This window comes from Euprymna scolopes, chromosome 3 (assembly GCF_053919585.1).
Source record: "Euprymna scolopes isolate OS-2025 chromosome 3, ASM5391958v1, whole genome shotgun sequence".
Classification (NCBI taxonomy): Eukaryota; Metazoa; Mollusca; class Cephalopoda; order Sepiida; family Sepiolidae; genus Euprymna; species Euprymna scolopes.
Genome location: NC_136484.1, coordinates 89,072,354 through 89,087,213, shown reverse-complemented (window position 1 = coordinate 89,087,213; position 14,860 = coordinate 89,072,354). Strand labels below are relative to the sequence as shown.

Sequence of the window (14,860 nt, the reverse complement as noted above, 5' to 3'; positions counted from 1 at the left end):
TATGGTCGCATATGGCATGCTCTGCCATCATATGCATCCGAGCATAGTTTTAAAGGATTGGTTGAAGGTGGAAAGAATCGTCGTATTTACCCCCCCCCTCCTTTTTTTTAAAAAAATTTATTTGTAAAATGTGGCAAAGCACTTGTTTGCCAGCATTTTAAATGTGATTATTTTTGTTTTTGAGCATTCCTAAATCTAAGTTGTAATTTTAAAGGATTGGTCGAAGGTGCAAAGAATTCTCGTATGTACCTTTATTTGTTGAATAACGTGTTTAAGCGAAATTAAAATGTAATGACATCCTCATATGTGTAATAGTAGCCTGATGTAATTTTAGCCACTTATAGTTTGTATATATATTATAATTTGTGAAATAATATCATGATTTTATTTTAGCCATTTATAATTTGTGTATATAAACAAACATAAATCTAATCAGGAACAGGAAAGCCAAATGAAACCTAATATCCATAGAAATAGTATTTTGGTATCTTTATTAATAAAATAGAAGGTTAAATTGTGAAACAGTTATAATGTAAACAAACATGAAAATTTAAAAATTGAATATCCATTTATAGTTTGTATATAAACAAAGAAGCAAACAAATCGACTCGAAACTAGAAAGCCTAATGAAACGAAATAATTGTTAACCACATTTTAAGATGTGTAATAATAACGTGATTTAATTATAGCCATTTAGAGGTCTCTCTCTTTCTCTCTTTTTCTGTTATAGTAGATCGAACACAAAGTGTCTATCTATTTATCTCTCCATCTAACTGGAGAGATGGATGGGAGATGAATATGTAGAATATTGATAAAAACTGTCAAAATATGCTAAATTCATATCATAGATTAGTTTACCAGATGGTCTTATCAGCTGATCGGATCTACATGTATGTTATGTGGATCAGGTTAGCTGGAGATAGTTGGAATTTGGACGTTGAGCAGAGCAGATGGTTTAACAGGTCGTCTCCCCCTCATCATTGGGGAGGGAGCTGACATGTGAAAATACATAGAAGTAACCATGCAAGCAAAGATACTCGCTTTCCATTCTTCTGCGATCGACACCGGGAAAGTGAATAAAAAAAAAACTATAAAACCAACCAGCGTTCTTGGAAGTGAATGAATATTCATCCAAACAGGGGTAAGAATATGCGATTTTGTAGGAAAGCTGTAATCAGTTAATGACGAATGATACAGGAAAGTATGAAAAAGTATAACTACTTGGTATAGTGTGGGTGAAAATTGAGCTACTTCCTCTGTAGGCTGCTGATCATGGCGCTCCTCAGAATTAATGTAATGTTTTAATATGAAAAAATATGTAATTGCATTCTATAGCTAGATAAAATAATGGCTAATGACATAAACATAATAATTTATGTGCCATCTGTTGTCTACCTATGGTAGTTTCGGCCAGAGGGGAAAAATTGTCTCCTTTATTATATACAAGATTATACAGGGTGTTTCAAGAGTCTTGGGAACATAACGATTTTTAATAACTTGTAATGTTCCCAAGACTTTTGAAACGCCCTGTATTTTACTAACAGAACTTGTGTTCCAATACTGTCTGGATGGAAATGTTTAAAAGCAACTAAAATTAACTTATCTAATGTTTTGTAGGATGGGTTTAGGCTCTCTCACCTCATTTGAAATAGGGACTAAGCTCCCTCTCCCATTTTAACATCAATATTTACTCGGTAAATGTGGAATAGTTAACTGGAGAAATTGTAAAAACATGACATACAAAACAGTATAATTTATCTGACTTATCTGGAACTTTTGTCTTTTTAAATAAAATAAAATTTTGTAAATCAAAACAAATGGCTGCTTTTTCTTAACTGGGGAGGGGGCTTAACTCCTGAAAACTTGTAAGAAATAAGTTATCCTACCACTAATCCTAGGTCAGTTGTAACCTATCCTGAACTTAGGTTTAGTGGTAGTCATGTTTTTTGTTTACAATTGTGATTGGAAATTTACTTACCAATAATAAAATAAATTTTTTCTCATTAATTTTTTGATTATTTTTTATAATCAACTAGGAGGGAGACTCTGTTGCCTGGAATTGAATGAGGATCAATGAATGTTCCACACTTTGTATACTTTTATTGTGATCGAAATTGGTGTATCACCCGTTCTTCAATTAAATCGATTGCCTACTCTAATTGGGGATCTAATGCTTCATATGCACAGGAACTTTATTCACAATACATTGTAGTCTACATTGTACTCTAGAAACCTACTTTTTTATATACTAGCGGGACTCTTTTACTAGCGTTACCCTATAGAAGTATGACAAAGGACCCCCACTCCTTGAAAACAAATTAAACTATGGTTGTCAGTCCTAGAAAATAGCAGGTCCCGACGATTCTGACCAAAATAAAATCATCTGGCTTCTATTGTCAAGCATTGTCTGGCAGTGGCAGCTAGCAGAAGTCTCTGGCTGTCATTGTCAGCACTGGCAGTTACTAGTGATTAGTATTTGGAGTGATTACTTGTGGGTTCTGCTTGCCTTTGCAACTGGCAGTCACTGACGGCCATGATCAATGTCGACCTCATTGGATTGCTTTGAACTGAAATGGTCAACTTTTGGGCATTGTTAGGCACTGGCTGTCACTCCTGTTTTGAAGCTGTTACTTACACTGGCTGCCTTTCCAACTGCTATTGTCGGTTTCTATATAATAGGCTTCCTTAACTACCATAGAGAAAAGTTGGTAGAGACCGCAGACGTCAAATTATTTTAACTTTGACCCCAATTTTGACCCCTTAACATTTAGTTTTGGGCTCAAATTAAATTAAAATGTTTGAATTATGTCCAAGTAACCTACATCTAAAATTTCAAATGTTTAGACCTAAACTTGGCTTAATAGTTTGCTAGACACCGCAAAGGTAAAACCTTTTGAACTTTGACCCTTTGGAAGCCAAATTTTCAGCAAAAAAGCTTTCCCTATGTCTGAATACACTATGTAAAATTTCAAATGTTTGGACCAAAAATTGGCTGAGTAATTTGGTAGACAGCAGAGATCAATGTTTTTAAAAACTTTACCCCAATTATGACCACTTAACATTTATTGTTTTGGGCTAAAATCAACTTATAAAGTTAGATCCAATGTCCAAGGAACCTTATCTAAAATTTCAAGTGTTTATTGCCAAGATTGGCAGATGAGTTTGGTAGAGTTCTCAAAGGTCAAATCATTTAACTTTGACCCCCTGAACAGCCAAATTTCTGACCGAAAACTGATTAAAAAGATTTTCCCAAATCTCAATAACCCTTATGTCAAATCTCGAGTCTGTAGACCAAAAATTACCACTTATTTGGTAGGGAAGGACGGACACACACACACGCACGCACGCACGCACGACATATTTGCCATATAAATGTTTGGATATATGGTTAAGTGGCAATTTTAGTCATTTAGAACTGCTTTAAAGCTTCATCGCTCATTCATTTTTCAACCAAATTTAAAACGGTTACAGTTTATAGATAACCTTAGCTATATTGTGAAAAAAATTTTCAATTTTCGTTCAGTAAAGTAAGTTATGAATTTACTGATGCTCAAAATCGTAAAAAAGACAAGGTGAGCGACATTTTTTTATGACTGGTTTCCATAGCAACTGTCCCTTCAGCGACTGTTACTATTAATTTACTGCTCTCACAAAAATAACAAATGAGACACAATAAGAGATAATTGGGGGGGGGATTTTATTGAAAGCAGACGAGTGTTGTACATAAGAGTATGTTATGTTTATGGAGGAAAAAAATTAAGACTAAAATTAAACAAAGAACAAGTGAATTTACTGGAAACTTGGAAAAATCATGGATCACAATAGAAAAATGCAAGTATGAAAAGTGATATGGTTAAGCTTAAACATGGAAAAGTAAAGGACTAGTTCTTAAAACTGGGAAAGAAAAGGACAAGATTTTCTAGTAAAAAAAATAAATTTATAACTTAAAATATTGCAGCATTAAGAATTTTTTTTTTTTTTAATTCAATTTATAACATAATCAATGCTGCAATATTTTAAATTATGAATTTTTATTTTTTACTTGAATATCTTTTTCTTTTCCAGTATTTACAACTAGTTTTTTATTCTTTCATGTTTAAGCTTAACTATATTACTTTTCATGCTCGCATTATTCTATTGTAATATATTAACTATTTTTAAGATCTAATATCTTTATAAATTCAAAATTACTAACATGTTAATTTTCATATTAAAAACTATTTTTATGCAATATGAAAATTTTTTCTTCATGGAAGGTACTGGTGCTACACATCAGGCTATCCTTTGGCTTCCTGAGACAAAATGCACTTACATTGACGTTTTTTGTCTTCTGATCTTTTTTGTAAAACTTAATTTTGTTCTGCAAAACCAAAAACAGCCCCTCTCCCTCCCCTTTTTATTTTATCCCCCCCCCACTCCCAGACCCTGTCGGAGGAGTATCAGAATACACCGACTGCCCCCCCTGCAGAGAGTAAAAGTCCCTCAATGCAGCCACCTGTTGGCCATAGAATGCCTTAGAATGGGATCCTGGTGGCTGAGCACCTCATGACCTCGGAATCAAGTGGGCGTGAGTTAGCAACACTCCACTTTGGCTCTTACTTCGGCTAGACAGATGGTCGGGTAGGCTCGACCCGATCAACTGGCTAGTCATGACAGTCCCTAATAATAGTAAATCCCCACAAATAAATACAAACACATTACACTTATAAAAAAAAAAAACACACACACATACTATCATTAGAAGGCGATGGCAAGGGCCAGTCAGATGGTGAAAACTGATGCTATTGACAACTACCCCTTTCTATACCTCGCTGGGTCCAAGGAAATGAAGAAAATTGTCATAAGCAGCTATACTCACTGTTTGAATATCATTGTATCCTTGAGATGCTTGGGCGAATGGGTTTCCCTCCAACCATCTCCCAATTTAGGGCTCCGAGGAGGGTGGGGAGCAAGGATGATGAAAAAAAAAAAACAATATTCTGTGGCTTCCAAAAAATTAAGACCCCATCCAGAAAGTGAAGATGAAAACAAACTTTCTGGAGTATATAATCTTGGAATTGCAAGATAACACACAAATAACTAAAATGTCCCCATTCATAATCAAAAAAATTATCAACAAAAATCTGGACAAAAAACAAATTAGAAAAAAAAAAAAATTAAAAAGTGGAACTTTATTCATACAAGTGTCTACTAAAAGTAGTGCCAAAGAAATTTTAACCTGGACAAAGTTCCATGATATAAACATCAAAGCCTACCCTCACAAAACCCTCACCACCTCAAAGGGAGCCATCAGATGTCCAGAATTAAACACCTGCTCTCTAGAAGAAATAAATAAAAACAAACCTAAAAAAACAGTTATAGATACTAAAAGAATTACAATAAAAAGAAACAAACGAACACATACATATTAACTTTCAATACTCCCACCCCACCAACTGAACTCAAGATTGGATATATTAACATTAAAGTAGAAACATATCCCCAGACCACTTTGCTGCCTAAACTGCCAAAAATTTGGCCACTTCAAAGAATACTGCAAAATAACTACCAAACAGTTAAAAATAAAATCCCACCAGATCCAAAAAATCAAACAATCCTCTAACAAAAAACCCACACAAACTGAAAACATCCCAAAACCAAAAGAACAATCGCCTACTACCCTCCGCAAAGGAAAAAATCAAATCTCACACCAACCAAACAGAAAATAAATGAAAAACCCAAAGACAAATCTCGCTCCACATCAAAAACCAGAACTACAGATCAGAACAAATGTAAATCCTTGGAAATAATGGAAACGGATGAGAGCCTCCGAACCCCCATAATCAAATAGTAGAAAACAACCACTGTTATTCTTAATAAAATAAAAGGAAATCAAAAACAAAACTAAACTATGGCTAACAAAATAATCCAATGGAATTGCAGAGGTATAAAAGCCAACAAGAATGAATTACTTCTACTATACAAACTCTGCCCTGCTATGATATGCCTACAAGAGACTTTTAAAACCATCTGAAACTGTCAATCTCCGTAACTTCACTGAATATAACCACACAACAAATAATCAAAATAGAGCTTCTGGAGAAACATCCATTCTCAACAAAAACACAGCACAAAGCCAAATAAATCTACAAACTAATTTACAGGCAATTGCCACCACAATCATCCTACATAGATGGAGCAGATTGTGACTGTTCTATCTACCCCCAAATGACCCTATAGATGAAATGGAGATAGAAAAACTTATCAACCAACTTCCTTGCTCCTTCATATTATTAGGTGACTTTAAATCATAATGTTAGTTGGATGTTAAGACACAGAAAAGGAATCATTATAGAAAATACTATCAACAACAACCTATGCATATATAACAAAAAACCAACTTTTATTCACTCTGCTACAAACTCATACTCAGCAATGGACCTCTCTATAAGTGATCCTAGTATCTTTATGGATTACAACTGGACAGTACATGAGGACACTTGTGGGAGCGACCACTTCCCAATAATAATAGAACACTTTGGTCCTGAAACAAACTCAAAAATTCCTCGTTGGAACCTTAAAAAAGGTAACTGGAATAAATTCAAATCATTATGCGAACACACTCTTACCTGGAAAACATGTGAAAGACCCAATCACTCATTTTACAGATACCATCATCTCAATAGCTGAGGAATGCATACTGAAAACAAAGGTATCAACCAAGTATAATTGGCCCTGGTTTAATGATTGCAAAAAGCCTATCAGGCTACGACGTGCTGCATTAAGAAAATTCAACAACCGACCAACTACTCAGAATTTAAACAACTTCAGAATATGCAGAGTTAAAGCACGGCGAACAATAAAAGCCAAATGTGAATCCTGGAAAAACTGTGTGTCCAAAATCAACAATAACACCATAAACAAAACCATATGGAAAATGATACGGAAAATACCAGGAAAAAACACCAGTTCCTCTCTCAACCACCTCTGTATAAACAATAAAAAAAATAACCCAAAAAAAAGGACATAGCCAACGTGCTTGCAGACACTATTGCAAATAATTCATCATCCAAAAATTACAATAAAAAAATTCCAGACTATTAAACATGAATCAGAAAAAGACAACCTACACTTTAAAAGTAATAATGAAGAAGTTTATAATAAACTTTTTACCATTCAAGAACTAAAGGATTCATTAAAAAAAAGCCAATAACACGGTTGAAGGACCAGATGAGATAACATGAATTCCTGAACCAACTACCAGATCAACCATTAAAGTACTTACTTTCCATTCTTAATGACATCTGGATCAATGGCAACCTTCCAGCTATATGGAAACAAGCCAGTCATTCCCATACCAAAACGAGGGAAGGATGTATCTGACCCCTCTAATTATCGCCCCATAGCTCTAACAAGCTGTGTGCAAGATGGAGAGAATGATAAACACCAGACTAATGTGGTTTCTTGAAACAAAATATTAACCAACCTTCAATGCGGTTTCTGAAAACAGCACTACAGACCACTTCATATGATTGGAAACCTTTATTAGAAATGCATTTATACAAAAAAAGCATGAGTGCTATATTCTTTGATCTGGAAAAAACTTATGATACCACATGGCGGTATGGTATCATGAAAGATCTCAAAGAAGCCAGACTGAAAGGAAGACTACCCATCTTCATCAACAACTTTATCAACAATAGATTTAATGTCCATGTAGGAACATGCCTCTCTGATATTAAGGAACAGAAAACGGGAGTACCACAGGGAAGTATTTTATCTGTAACATTGTTTAATCTAAAGATTAACAATATCGTTAAATGCATAAACCAAGGTGTGGATTGATTACTATATGTAGATTTTTTAATTGCATATAGCTCAAGGCATATCCATATAATTGAGTGTCAACTCCAACTATGCATTTCCAAATTTAAAAAAATGGACAACTGAAAACTGATTTAAGTTTTCCACTAAGACTAAATGCGTGCACTCTTGTCAGCTTAGAAAACTGCACCCAGATCCTCTTAAAACTAAATGATACCCAGATTCTTGTTGTCGACGAACATAAATTCTTAGGGTTAATATTAGACAATACTCGCATTCATCCCTCATATTAAACACTTAAAGAATAAATGCAACAAAACTCTCCAGCTAATGTGAGTCATTGCCCACATAGACTGGAGAGCGGACATACAAACCCTACTGAAACTATATAGATCACTAGTATGCTCAAAACTAGATTATGGCAGCTTCATTTATGGCGCCAATAGAAAATCATATATAAAGATACTAGACACTGTTCAACATCAGGGCCTCAGGCTTGTACTGGGAGCCTTCTGAACTTCTCCTACCGATAGTCTCTATACAGAAGCCAACGAACCGCCATTATCAATTCGCAACAAATTAGCTTTACAGTACTTAACCAAAATTCTCTCTTGCCCAGACAATCCTGCCTACAATTGTATTGCAAACGCACTATATTACAATTTCTATGATAGGAAAAAATCACAACCATCAAATCCCGCCTTCAATCCAAACTACCAAAACCTATTTGACCAAAAGGTAAAAGCTATAAAACCTTTGTATAAAACCATTAGTGGAAGATGCAGGTATCACAATCAGGAACATCCATGAGGTCAACCAACTAAACCTCCCACCCTGGCTACTAAAACAACCCGAAATTATCTTTGAACTAAACAAGCTCCCAAAAAATCACTCCTCCACTGAACTATCCAGAAAAACTATTTAACATTCAGGAAAAATACCCAAATCAGCATATCTATACAGATGGTTCTAAGGACGGCAACAGAACGGAATAATATCCAATAGTACTACCTTGCAGAAGTGACTACCAGACTATGCTTCAATTTTTAGTGCTGAAGCCACCGCTATAGACCTGGCACTAGACCTCATTACTGACCTCACCTACAATTTTTTTTTTTTTTTTTTTCAGACTCCCTATCAGTACTCGAATCTATAAAGAATCAAAATTTAAATAAGCCGCTACTCATTAATCTATTACAAAAAATACACTGTTTCACAAAAAAAATATCAAATTCTGCTGGATACTCAATCATTTTGGAATCCAAGGCAATGAAAAAGCCGACAGAGCTGCAAAAAATGAAAAATCTTGATGTAAGCGATTTAAAAATTCCACACTCAGACTACAAACAACTAATACATAGATTCATTATGAAGAAATGGCAAGAAAAATGGAATAATTGTCCAAACAAACTTTTCAAAATCAAACCCACAATAGAGAAATGTTTACCAAATTTCAGAAAATCGCGTAGAGGAAGTAGTTTTGTCCCCGCATTTGCATAAGACATGCACACATAACCCACCCTCCAGAATATGTGGCATGCCAAGAACCCTTTACTGTGAAACACTTTTGGATTGTGGCGACCTCGAGCATATCTGGCAGAAATATTAAAATGTTAACAATTTAAAAGAACTATTTAAAGTCAATCCTAACAAAATACTAACATTCCTAAAAAAAGCAAATTTATACAAAATATAATTTTACCCGATCCAACTTCACCCCCACAAAAAAAAAAAAAAAAAAATCCCACCTAATGACCCAAAAAGGCTGACTGAATAAGTTAAAATACCTAACAAAAAAAAATGACTGACCTCAGCATTAAATAACCAAAAAAAAAAGGTTGATATGCCGTAAAACCTAACCTAACCAAATCATGGAAGGTAAGATTATTTTCCATACATAAGAACTTACAGAAGATTAACGTTTCATGCTAAATCCCTATCCTCTTAGAAAGTTAAATTTGTTTGAACACCTTGAAACATTTCAGAATTAATTTCAAATGAATTCAATGTAAAATGATCTATTTTTCAGAACCTTCTAGCATTTTAAAGGAGTTCATCAAAATATTTTATTTTAGTCTGAAAAAATTCTTTGCACGAATTATGTGTTGATTTACGACCTTGCTAGTTGAACTTATGGTTAGTGGTCAAAAGAAAATTATTGAACATCCATAAATATTTAGAATAGCCTGGAAATGATCGTTTTATGTTAAATGTGTGTGGGTGTATTTTACAGTGTCTGTCTGAAACAGTCTACCAAATTTTGGTGTACAAACTTGAAACTTAATATATAGGGGGATTTGAACCTGTAGAGCAAATTCGATTTTTTTAGCTGGTAAAAATAACTAAGGGGTCAAAATTGGAACATGGCTGGCACACATCAACTAAACATGTTATTTCTATGTGTATGCAAATATACATTTATAACTAACATAAGTTTTGATGCGTATGGACTTAGCTCATGGGGTAACAAATATGCTAGTTTTGATTCTATCTGATAGCAACCAAATCATTTATTTTTTAACATTTGAAATCGCTGCTATATTTATGGTACAATATAATGATCAATAGAGAAATAGCTCTAATAAATACAAAATATGCATAAATTAAAATGTTTAAGCATATTTTACAGACAACCTGATAGCTTACATACAAAATTGATTTGCCACTGTAAATTTTAAAATTACTTTTGTCTTTCAATTTTTTTTTTTTTTTCCAAGGTGTTCACATGTAATCACAAAAGAAAAAGTAGGTGCGATTTATCTGAAGATATTAATCTATATCTCCATATTTATCTTTCTGTTCACAGTAAAACAAATGAACTAACTAAATCTGTTATATTGACAATAGCAATAACCAACGAAATCTTTTTTTTCTATTAAAAACATGAACCTTCGAGTATAAGGTATAAAAATATACCTCACCCACATGCTCTCTCATTAAAGAATTTTTTAACTAGTAATATCATTTACAAACCCATTAACATCGGGAAGTGGCTTTAACTATTCTGTTCCTACATGGTCTTTGTGTAATAATTGTCTATTGTTTATGAAAAAATTAAAATAGTATTTTGTCGATTTGTAACTAATTAGAATCTGCTCTGTTTTAAAGGAACTATATCTTTAGTTGCTTCACTATTTGCAAGAAAAACATTTAAGAAAAAATAGGGCTACTATGCAATGTACAGTCTTGTGTGCATTTTTGTTTGTGAATTTTTGCTTTGAATTACTGTAAGATATCCATCTTACAGCAATTCAAAGCAAAATAAGCAATCTCTAATTTATAGATTATAATTTAGAAATTAGATTTTTTTTTCACTTTGAATTACTGTAAATTATCCAGTTTTTACAAACATAAAATACATGCAAGAATCTGTCTATTTGAATTAGTAATGGAAAGATTCCAAAATTTTTCTAATTAAAATGAGTCTGCATATTCAAGATATAATTTCTATTACATTACAATACCTAACTACCATCGACACTACACTTATTCATGATTATAATAGCTAAATTTACAAAAACGACACTGTTTTATAATTGCTTTTCATTTATAGTTTTTCTAGCTATTTTGAATAGTCTATCAGTCATGTCTGATAAATTATGATCACTTTTATTTCTGCAGATAAGAGATGAAGTCTCTTGTGTCTTTGTTTTTGACTTAAATTTATAGTGAGCTTGTTTGCACCTTTTTTAGTATTTTTATTTTTTTTTAATCTATAGTTGAAATAGATTTCTCCTCATAGATAGCTGAATTTGCTTGGTTTTCACTACTTTGCTATGGTCTTACACAATCACTTTCTTTACCTTATTTTCTCATCTTTGCTTACTTTCAGGGTGAATATTTCTATTCACCTATAACTCTAATTTCAACTTCTATGGACATTTTATGACAATCAATATTTCAGGTGGAATCTTGCCAGTAAATACCAGAATATTCTCTTGAAACAATTATAAAGGAATCTTCAGATGTTTACCAGCTGAGCCTCATATTTGAAACTTTTGGTTTCTATAATCTATTTTCTATAGCAGTGAAGATTTTAGTGTTTGACTATTTTTGGTCATGTAAAGGTTTATAGAATAAGACAATGAAATCTAGTTTCATTCTATATTCAAAAGCAACTTTGTCATCTTCATTTAGTAGTGTGTACAAAAGAAATGGGTTAGTAGCTGGAAGTGTTCTTGTGTTTATAGATAGATTTAATAGAAAGGTTTGAAGGCGAAGAGTGCTCATATGCGCTTGTATTTATATTCATGAAGAGTTCCTGATGTGGAGACGAAGATTAGATATGGATCAGACCTGTTGAAAGAAAGGCATTCAGTGAGTTTACGTGTTGTAACGGATAGTAGTATGTGTCTAGTTTATATATCGACATGAGTAATCCTGTAATATATATCGACGGGAGTAATCCTGTAGCTTGTAAGGAAAGTTTGTGCGTGTACCATGTGTTGTAGGAGTCTGTGTCCAATAGTAGAGATGGGGCAAAGGGTTAGTGCCTCAGGGTAGGAAAGAGTACATGTGTGAAGCGCACGTGGAAGCAAGTTTTGATGATAGCCATGTTGGTTTGTGGTACTCGTGTTAGCCTGGGGCCAAAGCCCCCAGGCAATGTTTGCTGCCAGACAGCAGGGAGAAAAAGAAGAGTTGCTGATTTTGCCTTTTATGTACTCGGTCACATTGAGAGCTGGCTTATGATTGGACAAGCCAGGGGAACGGTTGATTTAAATCTAGAGCTGCGAGATTTTGCCCCTGCCTTTTTTTTTTTTATTTTTTATTTTTTTATTTTTTATTTTTTTACACACAGTGGTCACCACTTATCAAGGCCCGGAAGCCACTCGGGGATAAGGGTTATTGCAAGTACATTACGTTAGTGTGGAGATTTGATGAAGTGTTTACTTAAGGGGGCGGTTCATTAGGAATTTGTTAACATTGGACTTAAACACATCCAAGTTGTAGTCAGGTGGGAAGCAGGCAAACGGAACAGTTCCACATGCGCGCAGTTCTAAGAAAGAAGCTTTGTTCATGGAATCCATTTTGATTTGGGCACAGATAAAGAGTGGGGGAAATTTTTCACAGTGAATTCGGCTAGACGGGTGTTTTTCGTGAAAGATTGGCGAGGGGGGGGGACCAGAGATTGGAGTTCAGACGAGCACCTGCCATGAAAATAACGATAAAACAAGGATAGGCTTGCAACGTCTCTTCTGGGAGAGCGGTTGCAAGGTAGAGAAAAGGGCATCCCCCACTAAGCCACAAAGTCTATTTTGTACTCTGTCAAGGCAGGATAGGCTGTTTTTAGCAGCTCCTGCCCAGATATGGCAGCAGTATTCCATCCTTGGACATACTTGGCTTTTATATAGATAGAATTGCATCAGTAGTGAGATATCTTCTGGAGCGGTAGAAGGATCCCACCATCTTTCCAGCGACCTTGGCAACAGACTTGATGTACGTGTTCCATTTCAGATCAGGAGTAAAGGTCAAACCCAGAAGCTTGTCAAAACACAGGGCCTCACCCAGACGAGAGCCATCCATCCCAATTGATGCCAGATGGGGATCAGAGCGTTGATGATGTAAGGATAGGAATTTGGTTTTAGATGCATTAAAGGTAACCAGCCACGTCTTCCCCCACTGAACCACGCGCTCGAGATCAGAGGAGAGAGAATCAGAACTTTGTCATTTACAGCCTTTGACGTGTTGCCGTAGATGGTCGTGTCATCAGCATAAATGTCAACGAATGATTTAAGTATGTGTTTAGGGAGGTCATTGATGTAGATCTGGAAGAGAGTTGGGCCCAGGATTGACCCCTGAGGGACTCCTGAATTAATACTGCAGGCCTCTGATTTTTGTCCATCGACCACTACTCTTATGAGCCTATCAGAGAGAAATGATTTTCCTACTATTGTAGCAAGTTTTGACTGCTACAGGTTTCAATTGTAAATACCTGTTATTGTAAGTGTAATTTCCTCACTGAAATTGCCATGTTTGCTGACAATAACATTTTAAATGTTCTTTAATATTGTAAGTTGGCTTCAGATTTTCTGAAACACAATCTTGTTTCAAGGGGTTGTGAGGTGATCTGTATTATATCATTGAGCTATATTGATGCCAGGTCTGTCGTCTTAACATGACACCGGAGACTCTGACTCCATTTTTGGCACCCCCCAACTATTTTTTGTTTGAACCTCCCAACTCTTTATGTAACTAAGCGTTTATGGCCTACCTATCTCGTACAGGTGATAGATACACTATAATTTTATTAGGCTTGTATTATAATTAGTTTATATCAAAGAATAAAAATTAAACTGTGACGGTCGGTTTAGTTTCATTAGCTCAGACTCTGCAGTTTTCTGTGTATTAGTATATACAACAAACAAAACTTAAAGAACAGTAAGTAACTCCTGACTATTATGACCTTGAAACTGTAGAGCAATACATCATTCATGCAGGTAAATAAAGATGCCACTGATTCCATAACCGTGGAAATATGAACCTTCCTTCAGCTGAGTAAAATAACTTGTGTTCAATTATAGTGAAAAATGAATTGTTTATTGTATTGTGCTTCAGCCTTAAATCACCTAAAGTGTTGATATGCCACAAAGCAGTCAAACCAAACAAATTTCTTTCAGATTTATCACTTACTTACTAAAATAATTTCTTGCTTTATCATGGTTAAAATATTTTAAATTTTCAGTTTTACTGGTAATGTCAAATTAAAAGGGATTATTGTGATTGGAGGAGGAGAAGGAATGGATCCTTCAAAAATGAAACTGTAAGTAGCTTTGTCAATTATTTTTTGATAGAAATAAAAATTTTTTTATTAATCTTTGCCAAAGAAAAACATTTACTCCAATTACTGCTAGATTTTTATTGAAGTATCTTTAATATTTGCTAGATAGTATATCTAGCATCCTAAGGGCTTATGACAAACTTGCAGTTTTACCCATTAGTTTTGGAGCTTGTATGTGTTTATAATTATGGCTATTGATACTTTAATGTAGCCCCCCCCCATTAGAACTGTGCTAAATTTAGTACAATTTCGTCTGCGTATGCAGCAATTGACTTTTAC

The 14,860-nt window shown here is 34.4% G+C and overlaps 1 protein-coding gene across 3 annotated transcripts in view; it reads left to right on the top strand.

The window, feature by feature from the left end:
* Nucleotides 1–14,860, top strand: part of LOC145257216 (PITH domain-containing protein 1-like) — a 141,150-nt gene that overhangs the window by 55,946 nt on the left and 70,344 nt on the right. For 2 of the 3 annotated variants that reach the window (XM_080115642.1, XM_080115643.1), the window contains exon 3: nt 14,486–14,563. The exons of the other annotated variant lie outside the window; for it this stretch is intronic. In XM_080115642.1, coding sequence (XP_079971768.1) covers nt 14,486–14,563 — 78 coding nt within the window. The remainder of the gene's footprint in view (nt 1–14,485; nt 14,564–14,860) is intronic. 3 annotated transcript variants of the gene reach the window in all.